The 26,004-nt window shown below is 32.6% G+C and overlaps 1 protein-coding gene across 50 annotated transcripts in view; it reads left to right on the top strand.

The window, feature by feature from the left end:
• SOX6 (SRY-box transcription factor 6) overlaps nucleotides 1-26,004 on the top strand; it is a 581,952-nt gene that overhangs the window by 317,185 nt on the left and 238,763 nt on the right. For all 50 annotated transcript variants that reach the window (XM_072725559.1, XM_072725550.1, XM_072725530.1 and 47 more), the window contains one exon: nucleotides 15,105-15,194. In XM_072725559.1, coding sequence (XP_072581660.1) covers nucleotides 15,105-15,194 — 90 coding nt within the window. The remainder of the gene's footprint in view (nucleotides 1-15,104; nucleotides 15,195-26,004) is intronic.

Consider the following 26,004-nt stretch of genomic DNA (forward strand, 5'->3'; position numbering starts at 1 on the left):
ACTGTTTTAAAATTAGAAATCAAGATGCAAAAAAAAAAAAAAAAAAGAAATCAAGATGCACAAGACCATAATCTATGAGGGAAATAAAACAAAGTGAGCCCTACGATTATCCTGGCTTTCTATCTGGTGGCATTTACCAGACCCTGCTACAGGGAGAGCCAACCCAAGTACTGTATAACTGAACAGTCATCAGATTTTGGGGAAATTGTAGTGGGTATAATTTGCAGATGGAAGTCTGAGAGTGAAAGAAGCTACAGAGAGAAAACTTTAAAAATCTTCTCTGGGGTCCTTTTGAGTTTTTGGCTAAATTCTTAGCTGCACATAATAGAGTTTGTATATAAGAGGCTTGGCAAAGAATAGCCTTGGAAAGTAAAACTACTAAAATATAAAATTATTGGGAGACATTTAAGTTCTAACTTGCTACAGTGGAGTGTCCTCATTAAATACCCAGGGCATTCAGTGGAAATCCAGAAAAGCCATGCCTTTGGAATGAGAATAAATTATCCCTAGACTAAAAAGTACTCTAGGGGAACCTGGCTGGCTCAGTTGGAAGAGCATGTCTCTTGTTCTCAGGGTCATGAATTTGAGTTCCAGGATGTATGTAGAGATTATATAAACAAACAAACAAAGAAAAAAAGGTAGACCCATTGTAAAAAGCTTAAAAAGAAGGCTCTAGTTGATTAAGATGATCTATGACTAAATGGATATCCATAAGAAGAAAACTCAATCCAATCCTTTTGTTCTTTTTGGAGAAGAACAAATTCCAAACACTCAGAAATTTAATATATATATTGTCCAGTACGCAGAAAAAATACTAGACATATTAAAAAGTTAGACAACGTAAGCCTATAAGTATGAAAAAGAATCAGTCAATAGAAAGAGACCCACAAATTACAGAGATGATAGAATTAACAACGACAGTGACTTTAGCATATCTATTATAACCTGAAACCACAAATCTCCTAGAGGAAAATATAGGGAGTATCACTTTGACCTTAGGCATAGAAATATTTTTCTAGACATATCTCCTCAGGGAAGCTAAACAAAAGCAAAATTAAACTATTGGTACTACACCAAAATAAAAGCTTTTGTACAGTAAAGAAAACCATCAACAAAACAAAAAGGCAGCTTACTTAATGGAATAAGATATTTGCAAATGATATATCCAATAAGAGGCTAACACCCAAAATATATAAAGAACTTATACCACTCAACAGCAAAAACGTAAAAAAAAAAAAAAAATTCAATTAAAAATGAGAGAGGACCTCAATAGACACTTTCCCAAAGAAGACCAACAGACACATGATAAGATGCTCAACATCACTAATCATTAGGGAAATGTGAATCAAAATTACAATGAAATATCATCCTACACTTGTCACAGTGGCTGAAATCAAAATCAAGAAATACCAAGTGTTGGTGATGATCTGGAGAGAAAGGAACTCTCATGCACTGTCAGTAGAAATGCAAATTGGTAGAGCCACTGTGGGAAACAGCATGGAGTTTTCCTCAAAAAGTTTAAATAGAAATGCCACAATGCAGTAATTCCACTACTGTGTATTTACTCAAAGGAAAACACAATTCAAAAAGATATATCCACCCTTGTGTGTATTGCAGTTATTAATTATCTTAGCCAAGGTATGGAAGCAACTCAAGCATCCATCCATAGATGAATGGATAAAAAAGAAATCATATACATATATATTAGATCTCTATATATACAATAGAATATTACTGAGCCATGAAAACAAGTGAGATACTGCCATTTACAACAATGGATGTTGTTGGATCCAACAACTCTAGATCCAATGGATGTACCTAGAGGGCATAATGCTAAGTGAAATAAGTCAGTCAGAGAAAAACAAATACCATATGATTTCACTCATGTGGAATTTAGGAAACAGAATAAATGAGCAAAGAAAGAAAGAGACAAACAAAAAAATAGACTGTGGAACACAGAGAACAACTGCAGAATGCTAGAAGGGAGGTGGATAGGGAAAAGGGATAGAGGGGATTAAGAATACACTTCTCTTGATGAGCACTGAGAAATATATAGAATTGAATCATTATATATCTGAAAATGACTGTATGTTAATTATACTTCAATAAAAAAGCATTGCTATTATAAATATATTCAAGGATTTAAAGAAAAATATAAACATAATAGAGAAATTGAAACAATAAAAAAGAGCATATAGAAATTCAAGATGTGAAATATATAGGGCCTGAGATTTAAAAGTAAATACCTGATAAATGTAAATGCAAACAATTAACTGTAGATGGAAAGATTAGTAAAATAAAGACAAGGGCAATCAAAACCATCCAAACAGAAGTATGGGAAGAAAAAAGATGAACAAAGTCTCATAGTTTGTGAGAAATAATGTAATACCATATGTGAAATAGAGTCAAGATGTATGCATAACAGTGTGTGCATGTGTATATATTTGAAGAAATAATGGCTGAAAAAATTTCAAATTTGTCAGAAAATATAAACCTCCAGATTCGAGGATAAACACAAAGAAAAATGTATATCAAAGCACACCCAAATCAAATTACTGAAAACTTGAAATCTTACATGACCAAAGACACATTGTTTTTAGTGGTACAGAGAAATTATCCCTGACTTCACATTTGAAAAAATACAACTAAAAAATATTGCAATGGCATCTTTTGGAGTCCTAAGGGAAGAAAGAAAATTAACCTAGAATTCATTATTTAGGAAAAATATTGTTCAAAAATGAAGATGAAATCAAGATATTTCAGACACAAAAATGTTCAGAGAATTATTTGCCATAGAGTTTCACCACAGAAAAATGTAAGCAATTTTGTCAGGGCAAAGGAAAATGGAAATTTAGATTTTAAAAGATAAATGAGTAGTACTGGAAATGATTATCAAAAGGCAAAGATAAAAGACATTTGTAATTCTAATCATTTATTTATAATGAGAGTCATAGCAAAAACAATAACAATGTGTTGTGGAGTTTAAAACATAAAAGTAGGGATGCTTGGGTGGCTCGGGGGTTGAGTGCCTGCGTTAAGCCCAGGGCGTGATCCTGGAGTCTCAGGATAGAGTCCTGCATCAGGCTTCCTGCAAGTAGCCTGCTTCTCTCTCTGCCTATGTCTCTGCCTCTCTCTCTTTCTGTGTCTCTTACGAATAAATAAATACATTAAAAAAAATAAAACATAAAAGTAATATGTATGACAACAATAACGAAAGATGGAGGATATTTTTAAGTTTTTTACATTGCATTTGAAGTAGTATATTATTTGTTCATAGATTGTTGTAAGTAAGGATATATATTGAAAATCTTTTGCAAAGGATTTTTTAAGCTTTTATTTTAAAGTAATCTCCACACCCAACTTTGGGCTTGAACTTTCAACCCCAAGATTAAAAGTTGCCTGCTCTGCTGACTGAGTCAGCTAGGTGCCCCATATATCAAAAATCTTTGATCAGCTATTAAAATAATGAAACAAAGACATATAGGTAATCAATCAATAAAAAAGATAAATTCTAAGAAATTAAATAAAAGTCAGAAAAAAAAAGTCAGGGAAGGAGGACAAGAGGAACCAAATACAGATAAAAATATAGAAAAAATAGCAAGATGTCAAGTTTAATCTCTATTATCAATAATTACATTAAATGTAAATGGACTGATTGTAATAATTTTGAAAGGTAGAGATTGTTAGAATTTAAGAAGATTTAATTAATATATGACTATAAGAAATACTGTAAATATCAATATGTAAATAGATTAAAAGTAGAAGGGTGGGTAAAGATACACTATACAAATACTAGTGATAAGAAAGATGAAGTGGTAATAGTAATATAAAAGTACACTTAAGAAAAAGCAGTATTACAGAGATAAAAATATTTCATAATGCTTAAAGAGCCAACTCATGAAGGAGATATAAAATCCCTAAATATGTATGCATCTAATAACAGAAGTTCAAAATACATGAAGCAAAAGTTGACAGAACTGAAAGGAAAAAAAAGATATGTACAATGCAATTATTGTTGGCAATTTCAATAATCATCTTCCAGAATTTGAAAGGAAAATGAAACCAAACAAACAGAAAATCTAGACTTGAACAACCCTATCAATCAACCTAAGCTAATTGACATTGATAGAACACTATACTAAAACACTGCAGAATAATTTTATTCTTTTCAAATGAATATGGAACATCTCATAAGATAAAACATATATTGGACCATAAACCAAGTCAGAATAAATATAAAAAGATTGAAATTCTGTAGAGTATATTCTCTGACCACAATGGGAATAAACTACAATGGTAACAAAAGGAAATTTTTAAAATTCCCAAATATTTGGCAATTAAACCACATACTTCTAAATAAGCCATATACCAAAGAAGAAAAAAACAAAATTATAAAATATATTAAACTGAATGATAATGAAAACAAAACCTACCAAAATATGTGGGATGAAACTAAAACACTATTTCAAGGGAAATGTCATAGTTTTAAATATATATATATATATTTTTTTAAGATTATTTATTCATTTTAGAGAGAATGAGATTGAGAGTATAGGGGCCGGGGGAGGACAAGCAGGGAGAGGGAGAAAGAATCTAAACTTCCCATTGAGCACAGACCCCAACCATGGGGCTGGATCCTATGACTCTGAGGTTATGACCTGAGCTGAAATCTATAGTTGGATTGAGCCACCCAGGTGCCCCTAAATATATTAAAGTAAAAAAAGATTAAAATCGATTCAAGATAAATACAGGCGCAGCCTGGGCGGCTCAGCAGTTTAAGGTCCTGCCTTCAGCCCAGGGTGTGATCCTGGAGTCCGGGGATTGAGTCCCATGTCGGGCTCACTGTATGGAGCCTGCTTCTCCCTCTGCCTGTGTGTCTCTGCCTCTCTCTCTCTCCCTCCCTCTCTCTCTCTCTCTCTCTGTGCGCCTATCATGAATGAATAAATAAAATCTTAAAAGAAAAAATTAAATACAGTAAAAATCCAAGGTTTTTTGTTTGTTTGTTTGTTTTGGACAGGCAACCTGATTCTAAAATTTATATGGAAATGCAAAGGACCTAAAATAGCCAAAATAAATTTGAAATAGAAGAACAAATTTGGAAGACTTATTCTTTGTGATTTCAAGAGTTACTAGAAAGCTACAATAATCAAAACAGTTTGGTATGGTGCCAGGTTAATGAAATGATTGATAAAATAGAACAAAGAATCCAGAAATAGACCTATAAATGACTATCACTCCTCAAAATACACCTTGTGAAAATAAAAAGGCATGTAAACCAGATAAAAATATTTACAATACATATATCTGACAAAAGGTATGTATCAGATATACATAATAACTTAAATATATGTATATAATATGTAATATAAATACATGTATATATAATTTATATAGATATGTAGTTTATAAATATGTTTTATAAATTATTTTTCTAAATTAAGTACATAAATAAAATCTTAAAAAATTTAAGTCAGGCGCAAAACAGCCCTACTTTTAGAAGAAAGTCCATTTTCAGAGGGGAAAAAAGAGGCATATCAATAAAGACTTATGAATAAATTTCTATATTAGCTCAAAGTGGGCAAAACCTTCATGTCCATAAACAGATGAATGGATAAACAAATTGTGCATTTATACAATGGAAACCGATCCATTGACAAAAAGTACCCCGTTACTAACACATATTACAGTATGATTGAATCTCAAAAATTTTAATTTGTATCCAAAAGATTACCTACTGTATACTCTCATGCTTTTTTTATGAAATTCAAAAGTAGGCAAAACTATTCTGTAGTTATAGATATCAATTCAATGGTTGCTCAGGGCTAGGATTATGGATCAATGAAGGAGCACAGGATAACTATTTTGGAAATGTTCTACTATCTTCTTTGAAGTGACAGGTACATGAATGTATAATTAGACAAAATTCATAGAATTTACATTTAAAATGGTGGTCTTATTATATGTGTATATTAAGTTACATACAATATGATTAATTTTATTTTTATTTTTTAAATTTTTAAAAAGATTTCATTTATTCATGAGAGACACAGAAAGAGAGGCAGAGACACAGGCAGAGGGAGTAGCAGGCTGCATGCAGGATCCTGATGCAGGACTCAATCCCAGAATCCCAGGATCACGTCCTGAGCCAAAAGCAGATGCTCAATCACTGAGCCACCCAGGCATCCCAATATGATTAATTTTAAAAAACAAAGTAGTTCTATTGTTGTTTGACACACATATAAGAGTAATTTCTTTTAGTATATTAAGGAACTTATTTTATTTACTATGTACAGAGCTTTGCATTAAGCATTATGGAAGAACACAAAGTGGTATCAAATTTTTCTTGACCAAGAAGGAACTTAATATTTAGTTAAGCTAATGCAGTATAAACTTGATCATATATTTAATCATATGGTGGTAAAATGGATAAGTAACAGCAATGAGAGATACAGAAAAGAGTTGTAAAATTCAGAGTTAATGAGTTGATCCATGAAGAGAGTATAAAAAGCATAGTGTCTGACAGATAATATACGCTCAGCCAGTTTATTTTGCTTTTTGGAGAGAATTTCCAACACATAACTGAAGAGGTGGTATTTAATTATGTAGGCCCCACAGAATAGTAGAGTTTTTAGAAAGCAGCAAGAACTGGGGAGACATTCAGATAAGGAGGCTACCATGAGCAAAGGTAAAGTGAAAAAGCACAAGCTTTGTATGAAAGAGTGATGTATGTTTAGTGTACTCATTTGAACAGAATGAAAAGTTTCATACAGGAAAAATAATAGGAGGAGAATAACTAGGGCCAGAATATGGAGGGTCTTGAAAACTAATCTAAGAGGTATAACCTTATTTTAAATTTATTATTTATGAATTGCCTTTCCAGAAATAAAACAAATAAGAAAAGATATTTCATCAGAAAAAACTTATTTTGAAACTTCATTGTTTAACATTAAGTATAAAGTCACTTAACCAGAACAGTGAAACCATTTTGATGAACATAAAACTGAAATTGGGGCTTGCTGATGATCTTAGATGGGAGTTTTTTGTTGTGTTTTTGCTTTTGCTTTTGTTTTTGTTTTTGTTTTTTAACGAACCCCAGCTTCCACTTTATTTCTGCTGTATTTTCCTTGGGTTGCATCATGTTTAGAAAATCCTAATTTAGATAGCTAAAAAATTATAAATAGCAGTCCTACAATAAGTTTACTTAATTTTATTTATTTATTTATTCATTCATTCATTCATTCATTCATTTAGAGAGGTGGGGGAGGGGCAGGAGAAGGAGAGAGAGAGAGAGAGAATCCTCAAGCAGACTGCTTGCTGAGCACAGGGCCCAGCATGGAACATGATCTCACAACCCTGAGATCATGACCTGAGCCCAAATCAAAAGTTAGATGCTTAACCAACTGAGTCACCCAGGTGCCCCTATAACAGTTTAAAGTTTTACATATCTTTCAGTAAAGCAGAGGTTTATTTCAAGATTTCCATAATAAATGTTTTAACCTGGTAGTAGAAGTTAGTGGTTTCCAGTGTGTTGCCATTTGGAACATAACAGATTTGAGTAGGTATGACAGTTTTTGTTATGGTTTTCATGTTGTTTAGATTTTTTTTTTAAGTTGCAAATGGCAGAAACCCAACTCAAACTAGTTTAAGCAAAAACAGGATTCTGTTGGCTTACATAGCTCAGGAGCAGAATTTGACTTGGCTTTTTTAGATGTAAGTATGCTAACATGAGTAAAGATTTTGTTTATCTTATCTTCTGTCCTGTCTTTCTTTGTATTTTTGGTTTCATTTGTCTTTATTTCACACAGGCTCTTTCCATGTGTCAGAGAAGATGGGCATGACAATACCAGGCCCATATGCTTATAGTTACCCACCTGAGCTTAAGAGAACCTTTCTGTCTAGTTCCTGCAGAGAATTCTGATTGGGTCAAATTACTCTCTGTGTGGCTAGGAGAAGCAGGAGGAGGCAGGCGGTAGAGCATTATGATTGACAACTCCATCAGGATGATAGTGGTGTTCAGAAATATTTCCCCAAAGAAACCAAAAGAAGGAATATAGGACACAGAAGTTATTATTTCCACAGTCTAATACAGTTTCTAAACAGCAGCTAAATGAGTATTGAAAAAAAGTAAAAGTGAAACATTTGTAGAGCCCAAAGAACAGTGTCCCATGTTATATGGTTTGAGTACCTTAGCCTTTGGCATGGAGCTGGAGAATATAGGGAGGGTCATGAGAGGAGGTCATGATGAGTCATAATTTTACTAATATGGACAGCCATAGTTTCTAATGGAACATTTTTACTCATTAAAATTGTAGTAAATTTGAAGGTGTCTCAGGCAATGAGCTACCATGAAAAACCAAGGTCTCAGGCTGCACATTTACTTCTTATACATGAAGATAAAAACTAAGTTGGAAACAATTACTTGGGCAGCCCGGGTGTCTCAGAGGTTTGGCGCGGCCTTCAGCCCAGGGACCTGGGCTGATCCCAAAGACCTGGGATCGAGTCCCGCATCTGGCTCCCTGCATGGAGCTTGCTTCTCCCTCTGCCTGTGTCTCTGCTTCTCTCTGTGTGTCTCTCATGAATAAATAAATAAAATCCTTTAAAAAAAATAGAAAGCGATTACTTTTTAAGTTCAATAGTATTTTTAAGCAGCATCTTAACTATTCCCTAGTGGATGATATTCAGAAAAAGAAAGCTCTTCGTTCAAACCAAGACAAGGCATTAAGGAAAAGGCAATCTGAAGGAACAGGAAGACCCAGCATAACAGAGTGTGTGGGGGAGAACTGGCTGTTGAACACGACTTTTCACTGCAGTACCTTCAATTTTTAGTATCCCTCCCCAAGAAACTAGAGTGCTTCACTCTGTCTGAAAGAATTAATAATAGATACAATTATTCATTTTCTACAGTTGGATGCTGTGGTATTGAGACTATAAGACTGATGTTCAAATATGATTTAGTCATTTCAGTAAAATCAGCACCGAACTGGAGTCAAGGCTCTGTCACCATGTTTGACCTTGGGGAAGGCAAATGACTTCCTCATCTTGACTCTGTTTTCTGGTTTCTGCAAGGAGGATGTTGCTCTTACTGACCCCTGAAGTCTCTTTCAGCTACAGCAGTAGGCTGTGAGCCTCTGAATCACCTGCTGGATGTTTCCCTCTTTTTCTGTATTGACGCTGGTAGTAGTTGTAATTTGATGAATATGGGAGAGAAATTTGGTTTTGAGTGGTCCCTCTGATACTGTTCTAGGTGCTAAGCAACCTTGGAAAGCAGATGAAACATCTGCGTAGGACAATATGACTTCCATGAATGTATGTTAAGTGTCAATTTTAAGGGATTCCCATAAAAATTATCAAAGACTTCGGTACATAAAAACAGTGCAAAGAGAGAATATTACACCCAATGTGATGATGTCTGTATGTGTATTTCTGCCAGGTTTCAAGTGTGGATCTTTTTCTCCCTTATGAATATGCCAAAATCTTGTATCTAACAGTTCTAATGACATTTCCAAAGCTCCCACTGACACACATACATACATACACTCACAGTATATTATCTAGTAAAGTGGCTGTGGAATTAACATTTTTTCCTGGAAGGAAAATATCTGATTTAATGACCGAATCATTTTAAGGCAGCACAACAGAATTTCACAGGAACTAAATCTATTTCTTCACACCGATCATGCATGTTTTACTCAAGCATTGAGTCATTAGCATGTTTATAATGGTTCTAATTTAGCACAACATTTTCTGAATTTTATCCTTGAGTCATTTACAAATTGTTCATATTGAATAAACAAAGGAAACAGATTGCATTTTATACTTAGTAATTTATCTGAAAGAAGAGGGGAGGGTTAATTGTTTTAAAGTTTTGGTCTGTTTGGGGAAGTGAGCCTGCTTTTTCATTGCTAGGCATAAATGCCATTTCTCATATTTTCGAGGATGGGGGGGTGCTATGGAGGAGTAAAATGAAAAATTAGGACCAGGGCAAGATTGGCCACTCCCAGAGGGGAGTGTGGAGCAAAAGGGGAGCTGGCACGAGATTATCCAAAACAGTTGGTGCATTCCTTAATGATCAAGTGCTTGAGAAGTCCAGCTCTTCCTGGCAGCGCATCTGTGTTGATGTTTATATCATTGCCCTGCTGTATGGGAAAGGCATGCTTTCTCTTGCTGCTTGGCTAAAAATAGGATGGAATATAGCATTGTATGAGATATTTTAAGATAGCAAAAACATTTAAGAGGTTAAAGGTTTGGCTTTTGGATCAAAAAAGATCAGTGATATAACTCGTGTTTCTTGCAGACTGAATTTTATCTAGAGTTTGTCAGTGATTCGAACTCTGTTAGGCAAGTTATTCTAGGTTCATTTGGTGCAGTCTGAAAAACCCATTCTGCTGTCTTTTCTGTCAGCTTCCCAGCATGAAGAGCAGGCCTGAAAACAGCCTCTATTTATACCCCCTTGTTCGTATTTGGAAAATCAGTTGTTTCATTGGAGAGAGGGAGAGAGAGAGAAGGACAGCACGAGCAGTCGTCAGGGAGTGTGCTTTGTACGTTATAGTGACTTCAAAATAAAACTGGCACATTTTAGTGTCTAATTATTTTTAGTGAGCTTGGAGGGTTTTAATTAAAATTTAAGAGTGCTCTTCAAGCTCTCCAAGCTCCAATTTTATCCCACTGTATTGTGGAGCACTTGTCACTGTGGAAAAATGTACAGTAACTGGCATGTGTGTCTGTGTTTCCTAATGAAAAATGTGGGATGGATGATTAGCAGGAGTATAAATATATGTAGGCAGAACTAGTTGTAAACCAAGGTCAAAGGTACTTTTGATAAGCTATCATTTTTCTTGAATACATAGAAAATTTATTGCATTTGAAATTTATGATTCTTATGGTAAAAATAAAAGGAATTGATTTAATATTATCTTAAAAGCGTTAATAAAGCAGTAGGAAATCTGCATACTGGGGCAGCAGTCATGGTTTTTCTCACTCAAATATTTTAAAGTTATTTTTTATGTCATGTTTCTAATGTTTTACATTTATAACTTTATCACTTTGAGGCAAAAGGAAGAGTGTTTACTCACAGGTGAATTGTTTTAAAGTACCTGTGCATTAAAAAATTTTCCCATTATCCTTTTCTATTCCCCCATGCTTTAATTTTAGCAATGAGATATTTATTTACTCTCTTTGACACATTTGAAATTCCTTCACTTTCTGCAGAATAGGGGTTATTACTGCTGTGGCTTTTAAAACTAGGAATAATTTAAAATTGTCCCTGAAGTATTACGATGCAGGTTAGGAAATAAATATCTCACATACTCTCACTTCAATTTCTCTTGTTTAGTGAAATTAATTGTTAGCATGATAAAGCATTCTTAACTTACCTGGCCTGAAACCTAGATACTTAGGAAGCAGAAAAATTGCTCTGCAATCCATTATGCAGGATATTTATTAAAAATTATTTCTGAATTGTGTTTTACTTTTTTCTTTTTCTTGAAAAACTTAAATTGCAAAGGAAAATAGAAAAACCAAAAACTATGTGGCTGAGAATTGATTTTAACATGTCAAAATCTTTTACATCCTTGATAAAATATAAGCAAGAATTGAAGTCGAGCTCTCAGTTTTTGAGTCTTGATTTAATCATATTATTTACAAAAATTAGACAAGATAAATATAAAGTCCTGCATTTCACGGAATATGTATTGGTTTATGGGCACTAATTCTTTCAAAGTAAAATGAATTAATTTTGACATTTTCCACTTCTACACTGCAGTATTTTGGCCTACATTGATTTTTCATATATATATATTATGGTGACATTTAAAAAATTTTTCTAATGTGGTTCTTTCTCTTAATTTCCAAAAAATATGTAGTTCCTCTCCCATTTTTTTTGCTGAGGACAACTCAGTCAAACTAATAATATTTGAATAATCAAACAGTAAAATATGCTATATAATTGTTTCATGTTTTGAGAACTGTGGAACTAATGTAAGTGTATTAGTTGTTTTCAAGTCAATTGTATAAAACATTTTTCTGTATAAAATAATCTAAGAATACCTAGGTGATGTTCAGTACTTTTATTCCATTTGGAATCCTCCATGACTACTGATTTAATGCCCATCTGTGTGGTCTTGCTCTTCCCGTGTACCTAATACAAACTGGACTTCTTTACTTATTCTGACCTCTTTGGTTTTTGCATTTGTGTGTGATCAGAATGGGGTAAAGTATGAATTGTTTAATTATCTCTTTACAGATACTACTGTTAATGTAGTTGAAGGATGTGCCACATAGAGGATGAATACTTACTTTTAATTTGCACCCTTACCTGGATATTGTTTTGAGTAGGAAATTTGAAAATATCAATTTTCATTTACAACTTTATCTATTACATATTTCCTCATTCCAAGTCAGAAACCCCTCAGTGATGGCAGTAGTGCCCTTTACCTGTGTGGTACTCGTTAACAATCTGTATCTTTTGGTCCTTTTACCCTCATTTTACTTACTTTACATTATAGTATGAAGCATGATTAATACTAATTGTGGCGTGGCCTTTGACGTTTGGCAGTCAGATAATTAGGTGAGAGAACTAAGAGTTTTTCAAGAGACTTCCTGGGTTCTGAATCTTCCTGGAATCTCTTAGAATTGTGATTAAATTGATAAGGCTGTATGTAGTGATTTTCATTGACCTATAAAGGAAATCAGTGTTCATTATTAAAGATTTTTATGAGTTATAAATATAGACATGAAAAGGCTGCTTTATTTTTTCCCCTCAGTTTCTTCTACTGAAATGGGAACTCATATTAGGTAGATTAACTCAGCATTATGGTGAGGATTAATTTTTTAATAGGAATGTGAAATGCTTTGATGTTATTAACCATTTTATTAATGAGTAGCTTTTATGTGAAGCTGTGTCTGATTTATGTTTGAAGTATGTATTCCTGTTGTCCATACAGTTCTATTTTTCTCCCATGAAGCTTCAGCATTCTTTTCCTGGAGCTCTGAAAGATTTCAGGCCTATTTATAGAAACGAGAGACATATTTTCGCCTGTTTTACATTTAGTGTGTATCTAATCCTAGTTTATGAACTTGCTCTGAATTTGTGATCATTACTAGTAAATTGGGTTTTTGTCTTTTACTATTATAATATATATTCTCAACTCAAATTTGAACCAAACAAATTATGCTTTAGCATTTATATCAGTGATTATCAGCTTAGTGCAATATTACAAGGTGTATGAAAGGGTTAAAAAAAAGCACTAACAAAACTGAGTAGTATAGGAAGTTGAAGACATTTAGTTGATTATTCTTATCCATGATCTGATGTTCTATTGATCTCTCTCAGAAATTTAAACCCAAGTTGGGAAAAACTAATCTCTGTTAGGCATGGCTTTGAGGATTTACTTCTTAACTCCCAAACTTAGTGTTATCATTTTTATTACTTTAGCATAAAAACAAAGTACAGACAAAAAGTATAGTGTGTTTTTGAATCTAAAATAAAAGTAGCATAAGATACCATATTGGAAATTAAATGCAAACTGGTATATGCATATGCACACAGGTCCTTTTGGAAAGTCACTCAGAATCCAATTTTTAATCATGGTAGTAGATCACTTGTTGAAGCCTAAAAACATAATGACTAGGAAAGAATAGAAGGAAAGGAGGGGGGAAAGATAAAGGGAAGAAGGAAGGGAAGGGGCAGTGAGCTTGCACTTAATAGAATCAAGCTGACTTCTATTTAGACAGAACTTTAGCTTCTGCAATAGCGAGCCAGTATGGTTGGTGTTCTTCATCAGCCATTTCATTGACACTCTGATCTGGATTCCATCCGTTCCTTGATTGATTGATCATGTCACGGACAAATGTTAATTGTTTTCACCAATACATTCTAACGATGCAATGGTCTTCTCATCTCTTACTGGGGGCTCACTGTCTTTTTCTAAAGCTTATCTAGTTTCTACAACCCTTTAGATCCATCTTGACCTTACACCTCACTCTGAAAAATTCAAGGAGGATTTAGAAGTTGGAGGAAAAAAAATGAAAGGAAAAATGCTAAAGAGATAGGTACCCATATGGGAGAGGAAAGGCATTTGGAATTGAAGTAACTATTTTAAATATAATTTTAAAAAGAAGTTATCAGAATTTTGACACTTGGAATGTTAAAGTTTAATGGGAGTATGCTTTGCACTGAGGATTTAGTATTTAAATCTGCATTCCCTTTCGGAAACATGGCCTATTTGTTAAGATTTGAAACTTAAAAGATATATATAGTTGTGAGCAGTAGCTCTAGTTGCAAACCCATCTGAATAGAGGAAAAAAAACTCATTGAGAAAATTTTGCTAATTATTAGAACATTCTAAAATTTAAATTTCTGTAACCTTTATGAATCTTTATAGAAACAAGTATAATCACTCTCTATAATCTAGTATGCTGCTTAGATATGCAGTAGGGCAAATAGTGTTTAATTGAGTATTTTCTTTATAAGAATATATATCTCTTTCTATATAAGAGAAAAGGTTAAGTAGGTTTTATTACCGAGGGACAGAGAACATCTTGACTTTATTTTCTTTGAATTTTTCTCTAAATGGGTATTTTGGAAAAATTGCCATATGTTTATTTCTTTTCTTAAGGACTAAGTGGTTACACTTTAATTCTTTTTTTCTCTGTTGAAGATTTGTCTTTCTTCCTTGAATAGCACATGAATTTTGCTTAGACTCAAAAAAAAATCACCTGGATTCAAAGGAACAACATCTAAAGTTAAACGTATCATGGGAAAGAGCCCCCTTTTCTGTCCTATCAGTCTAAGAAATGATAAATGCTGACTGAATATTAATAGAATTATATTTATAATGTACCAAGATAAAATTATTGAACATTATCTTCTTTTTCCTGGGAATAATTTAAATAATGTGGTAAAAATAAATTTAGTTGTGGTATTTTATGATAGATACAGTAATATAATTGTCTGTATCCTAGGGTTAAAACAACAATGAAAAATAGCTTTGATCATTTTTAAATGAGAGAATTTCTCCATAAACTGGCTTTTTGGATTTGTAATATTTTAATACTTATAAAATACATATGTAATATTTTTAATACTTACTTTTTTACTCTAATAGATTCCTCCTGCATGGAAAAACTACTTTCAAAAGATTGGAAGGAAAAAATGGAAAGACTAAATACCAGTGAACTTCTTGGAGAAATTAAAGGTACAAAATACAAAATATCAAACATATCAGTGTAGAGAATGTTATTCTGTATAACGATATGCTCGCTGATCTCTGTACCCTAACATTAAATTCTTACCTCTAATATTTGTTCATATATGAGAGGGTAAATGTATAGTGTGCCCTTGAACTTTTATTCTTTATGTTTGCAAAATGAAATTTTTGCCTTCTCTTTTTATTAGTCTATAAACATATAAATTATAAGATTAATTGCTTAATTAATTTAATAGGAAGGTATGAAAAAGAAACAAATGTCAAAAGATGAAGAACAATTAAGTTAAAGATAATTTTAGTCTTTCCTCTTGAAATCATAATAATGGCATAATTTATGGATCCAAATCATTAATTTGAATTTCTCCTGGTCAAAGAAGGTCAAGGGTAGCACCTATAAAAAAGAGTTTCTAGACTGTGTTGTATACAATGGCTTATGGGTGGATTCTGAGGCTTGATTACCTTTCTTAAGTCCTGGCTCTGTCACCTTCTAACTGAGTGACCTTGGACAAGTCCCTGAACTTTTCTGTTTTGAATTCCTTGTATCTAAAGTAGGGGAGGAAGAGTTCCTACCTCACAGGCTCATTAAGAGGATTAATACAAGTAAAGTTTTTAGAACAATTCCTGGCACTTAGAAACCGCTCATGAGAGTAAATTGTTGCTGCTGTCTTCATTAGCATACCCGCAGGATCATAGGTTGATTAATCTCAAACAGATTTCATAGGATCTAACTTTTCATGACCTCTGACCCTGATGAGGATGAGCACCTTTAGTCCTGAAGATGTGTGATTGATGTTATTATTTCGAGTCAAGTTAAGAACCATTACAAAATTAAGTTTCCCTATCAGTCAGGAAGTTATTCTTCTTCCCCCACTTTCTCTTGTTGATGCTTTTGTGGAGCTAAAGTACTGTTTTACTGGTTTTGGTATCATGAATAGAATCAATGGCCATTAATTAATTCTGTTGGTTGTTTCATCAACAAAGAGGCATCACTCCGATTTGCTTTAACAATTTGGGAACTTAGATTAGTTTTCTGAGTTATCAAACAACTTCAGATGAATCTTCCTATTGGTCATGGATTACATCTCATTTAAGATAAACATCTGGCAATATCTATCCGGTGAAAATGTTATTTTTAATTTATTACAGAAAATTGCCTAGTGTTCAGGAATGTTTTGTCAATTCAAATGAAGACAAAAGGAAGTCCTCTCTTTTCCAGGGAGTAATTAATAATTTATTCCATTAACTAATACAGTATTAAAATTATGTGGAAATTGGATATTATTTTGCATTTCATGGCTTCTGTTCTGTACTCATAAAGGCCATTTGCTATTTTGGGGGGAAAAACTTAACTTATAACTGGCGGGTAGAAAGAAAGTCATTAGTGACATATTCTCTATCCAGCTGCAATAACATGTTGTGTGCTACTTTGCACGTCATTCTGTGTTTTCTATCCTTTCCAAAGTCATTGGTTTTACAACAGTGAGAACAGAAATGGTTTATGCAAAGGCAAGCTTTTGCCAGCATGAATGATGGGGGTCTTGCTTTTTCTTAGTAATGTGGAAGCTAACATTTTATTATGTTATGATTCAGCATCAACTTTTTATGCTTTGGGTTATCTTCTCCTTCTCAACCCCCTTTCCATATTTCTTTACTTTTCATTTTGATTATGAATTTACAATGCAAAAACTGTACTAGTTGACTTAGATAGTCAACTAAATCTTGAAAGCAAAAACACATGCAAAATTAGGTTTTTCAAATTCTTTAACTTTTTTTCTGGATTCTATATGTGATATGTGAACTTTCATTTGTGTGCTACTCTCAGTTTTATGAGCATAGGAGATAAGGATTTTTACTAAATTTTTCTTTTTTTTTTGGATTTTTACTAAATTTTTCATTGTGATTTACTCTATATAATTGTTTCTTTTTATATCCTAGACCTTTGTGTCACCATAACTGTTACACAGAAGACATACCAATAATATAATAAGAACGGAAAAAAATGTAGTTTAAATTATATTCAGATAGCTTGTTTCAACTACTGCTAAAACTCAACATGCATTTTTCATGTAGATGAGATCAGGCCAGTTATTATCCACCTAACTTAGTTACAATTATTCGGAAATTCTAAAGTGATTTAAATACTATTTGCAAGAAATACATACTATTGTGGGTTATCAGTATTTTATATCTCCAGCACTATTGCATTTTTAGTACCTCTTATTATTTTTCTCTCATTACAAAATATGTTATGAATGAGTTCACAACAAATTCCCTCATTACATATTTATTATAAAAATATAGAAATACAAAATAAAATAATTAATTAATGAATTCTAACTGTATTTTTTTGCCCTTTTCCATTTTAATTAATGCATGAGCATAGGAGATAAGATTCTTACTAAATTTTTCATTTTAACTTACTCTACATAATTGTTAATTTTTTTCCTTAAAATCAGAATCATCCTTTTATAATCTGTTCTTCTGACTTGATATATTATGAATTTCTCTGTGATTAAGTCATCCTAAATGCTATTTTTATTTACAGAAAGTATTGAACAAAGTGAAGTTCTCATAATTGAGACTTTTATTCAACATTTAAATAGTTTTTTATTATTTGTCTTTATAAAGAAAAATTTGAATATGCATAACTTTTTAATAATTTTTAGTATTAATTAGTGGTTATTTTCTTAGGATATTTTCCTAAAAAGTGAGACTCCTGTCAAAGCATGTGTTCTTTTTTAAAAAAAGTCTTGATTCATACTGCCAAACTGCCCCTGCAGAAAGGGTATAGTGTTCTGCTCTCACCAACAGTATCTGCAAGTATTCTCTTGCCCTCAATGACAAGTATTATTTCTTTAAAAATTTCTTGCCAGTTTTGATAGGGGAAAGTGATACACTACTGCGGATTTAATTTGAACTTCTTTAATTATTACTGAGAATGAAGCATTTGACATAAATTAACTTGCATTAAATGTCTCTTCCTTTGAGAATTGACTATTTATGTTGTTTGTCCATCTTTCCTTTAAAGGATTTGTCTAGTTCTTATGGTTTGGTGATACTCTCAGTGTATATTTTAATGGTATTAATCTTTATCTGTCATACATGTTACATTTTATCATTTTCTTTTATTTTACTGTTTTTACTGTCAAATCTTTCTCTCCCTTTTAGTGCTCTTTCATGTTCGGGGTTTGTTTAGAAAAGCTTCTCCCACTCTATTATATTTTATTCCAAATTTTTTACTATAGTTTTATTCATTTAACTCTTTAATTCCTCTTGAATACATTTTGATGTATAATTTCAACTAGAAATACAACTTAATTTTTTTTCTTAAACTGTTAACCAAATAACTGTATCATTTATTAAATAACCCATCTTATCTCTTCTAACTTGATAAAACATCTTTTATCATACTGATTGCATATTTGAAACCATTTCTCAGTTTTTAGTTCGAGCCTATTGATCTATCTAAACTTTTATTAATATTGTGCTATATTAATCACTATAGCTTTATAGTATCTTTGAAAAGTAAATATTGCAAGATCACATTAATAATTTTCTTTAAGGTGTCTGCATGCTTCTTTAAAGTTTATTTTAGGCTTACTTTAAGTATTAATTAAAATCTCAAAAAACTTTTTTGAAAGGTTATATTATATGTATGTGAAATTATAGGGTCAAGTGACATCTTTATAATTTTGAATCTTTTTATTTAAAATCATTTATCCTTTTATGTCATGCAACAATTTGTTTTTTAAATATAGATTCTGCATGTTTCTTTTGATGCTTTCTCTATAATGTTTAATATTTTTGCTTGCTCTTGTGGATGTGATATTCTCCATTCTGTTTCCCTTTTGTTACCACATTTAGGAATGCTAGTGAATTTTGCTGGTTCACTTTTAACTTTCCTCTTTCTTGAACTTACTAGCTCTAGTCATATTTCAGCTGATATGTTTTCTCTTTTATGGAAGTTATATGTCCCTTTTTTATCCCTTCTCATATTACACTGCCTAGAATATCAAGAATGATAATAAGTAATACACATGATGGCAAGTATTTTGTGCAGTTTTTAATTTATTGAATTGTTTTTAATATTTCACCACCAGGTATTAAGATATTTAAGATATTCTTTGTTAGTAAAAAAACATTCTAGTCATAGATTATTAGGAATTTCTATGAGAAATTCCATTTTATTTTATGGCATATCTTATTGATTTTTGTTTTACAAATTTACTGATGAAATAAACCCTGATTAGTCATGGTGTAGTCTTATTTTAATGTACTGAATAATTTAATTTGCTCATATTACAGTTGTTATTTTTGCATCTGTAATCATAAATGAGATTAGTTTGTGTTTTTCTTTATTTGTACTATCTTTGTTAATTTTTATTTTTATTTTTTTTTATTCTTTTTTTTCTGGTCTTTGTTAATTTTTAATACCAGAGTTTGTGGTTGAACTAGAAAGCTTTCCCTCCTTTTTTAGGCTATGTATTGACTAGATAGCATGAGAATTTCTTATTCCTTGAAATTCTGAAAGAATATGCTTATAAAACATCTAGGACTAGAGTTTTCTTTGGAAATAATTGTTTTTTTTTCTACATTTTCTATTTCTCTTTAAGTCAGTTTTTCCAGGAAAAAAATTTCCTAGAAAATTGTAAGTTTCACTGAGACTTTCAAATACATTAGTTTTGGTATAAAATGCAAGATCACTTATTTTAAGTTTTTATTTGCTGTTTTGTACTCCATTTTAAATTTTGCATATTTGTGTTCTGTCCCTTTTGCCCCTCAATTTTACTTGCCAGTAGTTTTTCTATTTATCTTTCCTCCCAACACCCTAGTAAGTATCCAGTTTTTAGATTTATTTCTCAATTCTACTGCTTTTCAGAATGCCAACTACTTCATCTTGGTTTTACCTATATTATCTCTCCTTAGCTTTTTCCTTATCCTTTTTCTTTTTGTTTGTTTCTGATACCCTCTAAGTTCCTAAACTGAATACTTCATTTTAAATATTGTTTCTTTAATAATAAAGGTACTTTTGGCCATGAATATATTTGTAGAAGTAGCTTTATGCATCCCATAAATTTGAGCTTTTAGAATTCTCATAGTCATTATTTTCTCTTATATTTATTCTTAACTTTACATCTTTTGTATTCAAGAGTGGAATACAGCTCAGGAAGGAAGGAAACATAACTTTTATTATTACTACTTAAAAATTCTATGGTGGTTAGGTGCCCAATGGAAATTTAAGTGTTGGCAGTAGGATGGTTAAGAACAGTATTAAAAAATGAATCTTAAATCTAGTGAGTTTAAGATGACCACATATTTAGAAGCAATACAGTAATAATCTTCCCAGAGTCTACTTTAAAAAAAACAGACTGCTGGGGCATCTGGGTGGCTGTCAGTTCAGTGTTTAACTCTTGATTTCAGCTCTGGTCATGACCTAGGGATTGTGGGATCAAGTCCCACTTTGGGCTCCACGCTCAGCATGGAGTCTGTTCTTCTTCCTCTGTTCCTTCCCTTGCTCATACTCTCTGTCTCAAATAAATAAATAAAATATTTTTTAAAAGTGGATTCAAAATTAGAATCTTACTGTCTAAATGAAGCAAAGCAATATTTGAAACCTTTAAATAGGAGTTGGAATATTGCTCAAGTTTGAGAAATGCTGAATCATAGATTTTCAATGGGTCTATCTCTAGGTCTTGTCTAATATTTTTAAAAAGAAAATCGCATCCCTAACCCACCACCATATTTTCATAAGTAGGCTCCTTTCCAGTAGCAGAATTAATTGAAGATAGAATGCTATAAATGGCATAAATTTAATAGCAGTAATCTCAAAGCAATGTTCAAACCAGGTTAATGTCATCACAAATATTCCTAAGTAACTATTATTAAGAACTTAAATGAAATATAAAGTGATTAGAATTTTGCTTTGGTCTGGTTGTATCTGAAGTATTGTGTCCTAATTGGGGTGCCATATTTTCAAGGGATCTATTTTCAAATTAGAATTTGTCAAAAGTTGCTGCAATGGTGAAAAGTCTCGAGCATTTAATGTGACTGGTAATTAAAGATCTAGGGAAGTTTGACCTACTGTAAGTTGGTTGGTTGAAGTTTTGTTGAGGAGAGGAGATTAAGGTTTGTTTTGGGTTTTAGGGGGTTAGGAAATAGGGAAATTATTCTCAATGCCAGTGCCAGGAACTTAGGAACAATGAATGTCTCTATCTGACATGAGATGGTTAGACTGCATTAACAGAGAATACCTCAGATATACTAGGTGTTCAAGAAATATTTGTTGAATGAATGGATGAATTAATAAAATAACATCTGGAAATTGTGCTGTGGAAAATTTTAAATGGAGATGTTACAGAGGATATTAGAGGGTATTCCTGCTCTGGTGGAATGTTATCTTCATGACCTCCTAAGGCTTCCTCAAAAGTAGTACCAGTGTTTACTATATTTTCTTAGTTATAAGACTAATCTTCAAAACATTATTTTCTGTCAAGAAGTAATTAATAAGTATTTTTGTAAGATGCTTTGTTGTTTACAAAGTAAAAAAGGTACTAAAACATCTATATTACTTTATTTGATCCTTTTATAATAGCCTATTGAGGAAAATATTATTATATTGATTTTACATATGAGTAAAATGAGACTGAGAAAAATTAAGTGGCTTGTGTGGGGTCAGTCAAGAGTTGTGGATGCAGGTTTTGAGTCCTGCCTCCTCTGTTTAATGCATTACAGACTAATTCTCAAATTCCTCAGAATATTATACTTCTGCAGTGGGGTAAGGGAAATATAGACTCTGGGTTGTTCCTCTCTCCCACAATATACAACCCCAAAACAGTTCCCCTTTTACCCTTTTCTATAAAGGTGAAGCAGTATCGCAAAGCAGGAAGGGGTCTAGGTAATACAGTTTCTCTATATAGAAGCTTTTATCTTGGTCTATACTTGAATGTGAGAGAGGGAGAATCATATGGTAGAAGGTAAAACTGAATTACTAATAGAGTCCATAACCCATTTGTATGTATGTTTGAGTTGTACCAAAGAAGTGAGGATGCCCAGACTGGTATGGTCAAGAAACATTTCTAAATGCAATTGTGACATACCAAATGAAATCTAGAGCATTAGGGAATCAGCCTCTGCCTCCACGGATAAGCCTAATCTTCTGTGGTTTATGTAAGAGAATCTTAGCCAGCTTCCCTGTTTTGCACACATGCCCCTCTATGCTGTGGCTGGCATCTCCTTGGTGTGAAGGCGCCTCCCTGGGCAGTGTGCCAGAGAAACAGTAATGCTGGTTGTTTGAGTTAGCACAAACTGTTTGTGCTTGTGTTTGTCAAACACACAGATGATATGAGAGACAAAAAATAATTATGTGATATGAACCAAATAAGGAAAATAGTGTTTTCCTTCCTTGGTCATTTATGATTAATCATTGCAATATTTACATTTAGGGATTAAGGTAGATGTGCTTGTAGGTACACTCTGCAGCAGCTTAGAAAAGTGCCAGTCTCTTTCTGGTAGGAAAAATGTTGATTAGGAAAATGCTTTTAAGTGGAAAGTTCTACAAATAATTCCCATTGTTTTTCAAAGCCACTATTGAGAAACAATTGCTTATTACAGTTATTCAACTAATATGTCTAAGTTTGCTCTAGAGCCCAAATGCTCTTGCCATACTTTACTATTCAAGGTTTTAAGCATTACTCCTTGTTACTTCATTAGGGTTGTTAGTAAGAGATGTACAATTAGGAACTGTGTTGCATCAAATAGTACAAGCATAGTACAGTTGTGGTTGGTGCAAATACTGAATTAAAAATGTGAATTTATTATAATATTGCCTCTGTGTGCCAATGAGAGCCTGGTTTCATTTTTAGTTTTGATTACAAACATAAATCTCTGGAAGACAGCACAGGAACACAAAAGTCATGTTTTTGTTTTTGTGTTTTTGTTTTTGTTTCCAGTGCATGGTAGATCTTTGAAGATCAAATAGTATAGGTTATTCTTGAAGTAACAGTAAGCAATGCTGTTATCACCAAAGAGCCAGAATGGATCTAACAGCATTCCCATAGAATCAATGTTCCGCATCCCAAATTACTATCTTAAATGCCAATGCTCTTTCTAGTTTGTTCACTTTTCTAGTAAGGGCCCAAACCATATCTAAGTACTCTGTACTCATTCCATATGTTGCCCTTTCCACAGAAAACTCTGTTTTTTAGGGAGAGTGATTCAGTTACTTGTGTTTTGGGTTGTAGGTAGTCGCAGAAGGACCAAAGTGGTTTTTCAAGAGCTATGACTGTATGCTTTACATATTCATTTATAAATGAATTTTTCTTGAATTTCCATTTATAAACTTAAAGCAATTTCATCTGAGGGAATTTAAATAAAATCTGGAAGTGTTTAGAGGCGAATCATCTGCCACTTTTCAACTTTAATAAAGTCAGCAAAGCTCACATACATAATGTTTCTTGCTGCCTCATAGGAAAAAAGGTTGAAACAATAATCTATCAATGTATAGATTTCATGTAGTTGGAAAATTTTAAATTCTTTTTTTTAAGATTTTATTTATTTATTCATGAGAGACACAGAAAGAGAAGCAAAGACACAGGCAGAGGGAGAAGCAGGCTCCATGCAGGGAGCCTGATGTGGGACTCAATCCCAGGACTGCAGGATCATGCCCTGGGCTGAAGGCAGGCGCCAAACCACTGAGCCACCCAGGAATCCCCTAAATTGTTATTTCTAAGACAAATGCTATATTGCTCTAGAGACCAGTTTGTGAAAGGGACTGGGAGCACATGTAATTTTCTTCACTTTCCTGTTTGTATGGAATAATGTGGTACAGTGTCACTATTTTCTGTATAAATCTTTATAATTATAGAACTTCAGATTAATATCTAGAATCATAGAATCTTGAAAGATTAGAACTGAAGAACCTTTGCATATTATGAAATCAAACCTTTTATTTTTCATGTAGGGATCCCAATATCCAGAAAAGAAAAGTTACCACTTTCAACTGTTAATTACTAAGGTGGAAATTTTATGTTCCCCCAGAATAGCATGCTTATCTCATTTCACATAGACTTTTGGTTGTGTTGTAATCAATAGTGAGTTATTATTTCTGAACCCATGAACTCCTTTTACTAGTAGTGAATACATATCACAGCTAGTTTTATAGATATATGCGTTACAACAGCAATACCCATAGTTTTTAAAATTATACTTTGCATGAATGTAAACATTTCAAAGCTTTCCTTTGTACTCTGTTATAAACATCTTTTACTTCTTTTGAAGTCTGTGTGATATACATACAAGCAATTAAAACCTCTCCCCTCTTGGGTTTGGAGACACAAGGTCTTCTTAATTAAAATCCAAACAAAAGCTACTGGTAAAAATTAATACTATATGATTAAGGCCTAAAGTATTGTGATACAGTAGAATCACTGTTAACTGTTGGGATTAAAAGAAATCAATATGTTGGGGAAAAGATCAGTTGGATCTAATTAGTGAAATCAACGTTTACATAAAAGAAAATGCTGAAATTTAGTAACAAATTCTGGTTATAAATATAACCCTGGATAAAGTTGTTCTTTGTTATTATCACATTGACCACATCATCATGTCTTAAATTCATTGAATAAAAATCTAAAACTTTTTTGGTAGATATTATAATTAAAAACATAGAACTTTACTTTAAAATCATCTAGTTTAAAAATTTCAGTTTTATAAATGTTCTATATAAAAATAGTCAACAATTACAAAGCATTTCTATTGATTCCATCCTAAAATGCTAATTTTAGCAATAACTACAGTCTGGAGTGGGAAAGGAGGCAAAAGTGGTTAGAAATAAAAAAGATCCAAAGTATTTTTACACAATTATGATTACATTAAATATGTATTAGTCTATTTGGTGACATACCGAAATAAAAGAGAATACATTTTGATATAATTCAAAAACAAGACATTTCACTTTTTTCTTCCTGATTGCTGTGATGAAAATAAACATTATAACCAGCATGGAGAAGCAAAACTATTACTAATTGCAGCCTAGATTTTAAGTAAAATGAAGGTCATTAGCAATTTCCTGGAAGCCATTCAGATTGCTTACCAGGAAATGGTAGCTAGCAGGACATCTGTAATCCTCCTGTGTGGAATTAGTGAAAACATACTAAAGCTTTAATGATGTGTGTTAGACTTTGGCTTATGGTGGAACCTTTCTCTATCAACCTAGCTCATATTTCATTGAATACAAACGATTTTTTTTTCAGTATTAGAGTACAAACCCTGAATTGAAAATGGCCTTTAATATCCAACCACAAATACATACCTTAATACACACCTGTAGATTGGGGTATGGTTCATAGCAGAATGAGAGATGACAGGGTAACGGAAAAACAGTAGGAATCTGGAAGTGAAATGTGTTTGGGCAAATTGAAAGAAATTTCTTCTATAACTTGGAATGCTGATTTCACAACATTTTGAATGGTGAATTTAGTCCCATTTTTAGTAGCATCTTCTAATCTCAATGAAGAGATAAGCAAAGCTGACTATCAAGTGAAAATACCTTACAGGACATAAATTTAAGTCTGACTGACTCTGCATTGTTGTAGGAGAAATGGGGTCACTGATCCAGAGACTTCTGGCATAGCATCTCCATGTTACCTGAATAATTGGTTGTCCTAATAAGGGTAACATGTCTAGAGCTATCAAGAGTGACAAAATAAAGCCAAGGAGAGTATTTATACACTCCAGCTTGTGTGGAAAATTATATATACACAGAAAACTGCTGGAAGGATATTTAATAATTAAACTGTTA

This window comes from Vulpes vulpes, chromosome 11 (genome assembly GCF_048418805.1).
Source record: "Vulpes vulpes isolate BD-2025 chromosome 11, VulVul3, whole genome shotgun sequence".
NCBI classification, from domain to species: domain Eukaryota; kingdom Metazoa; phylum Chordata; class Mammalia; order Carnivora; family Canidae; genus Vulpes; species Vulpes vulpes.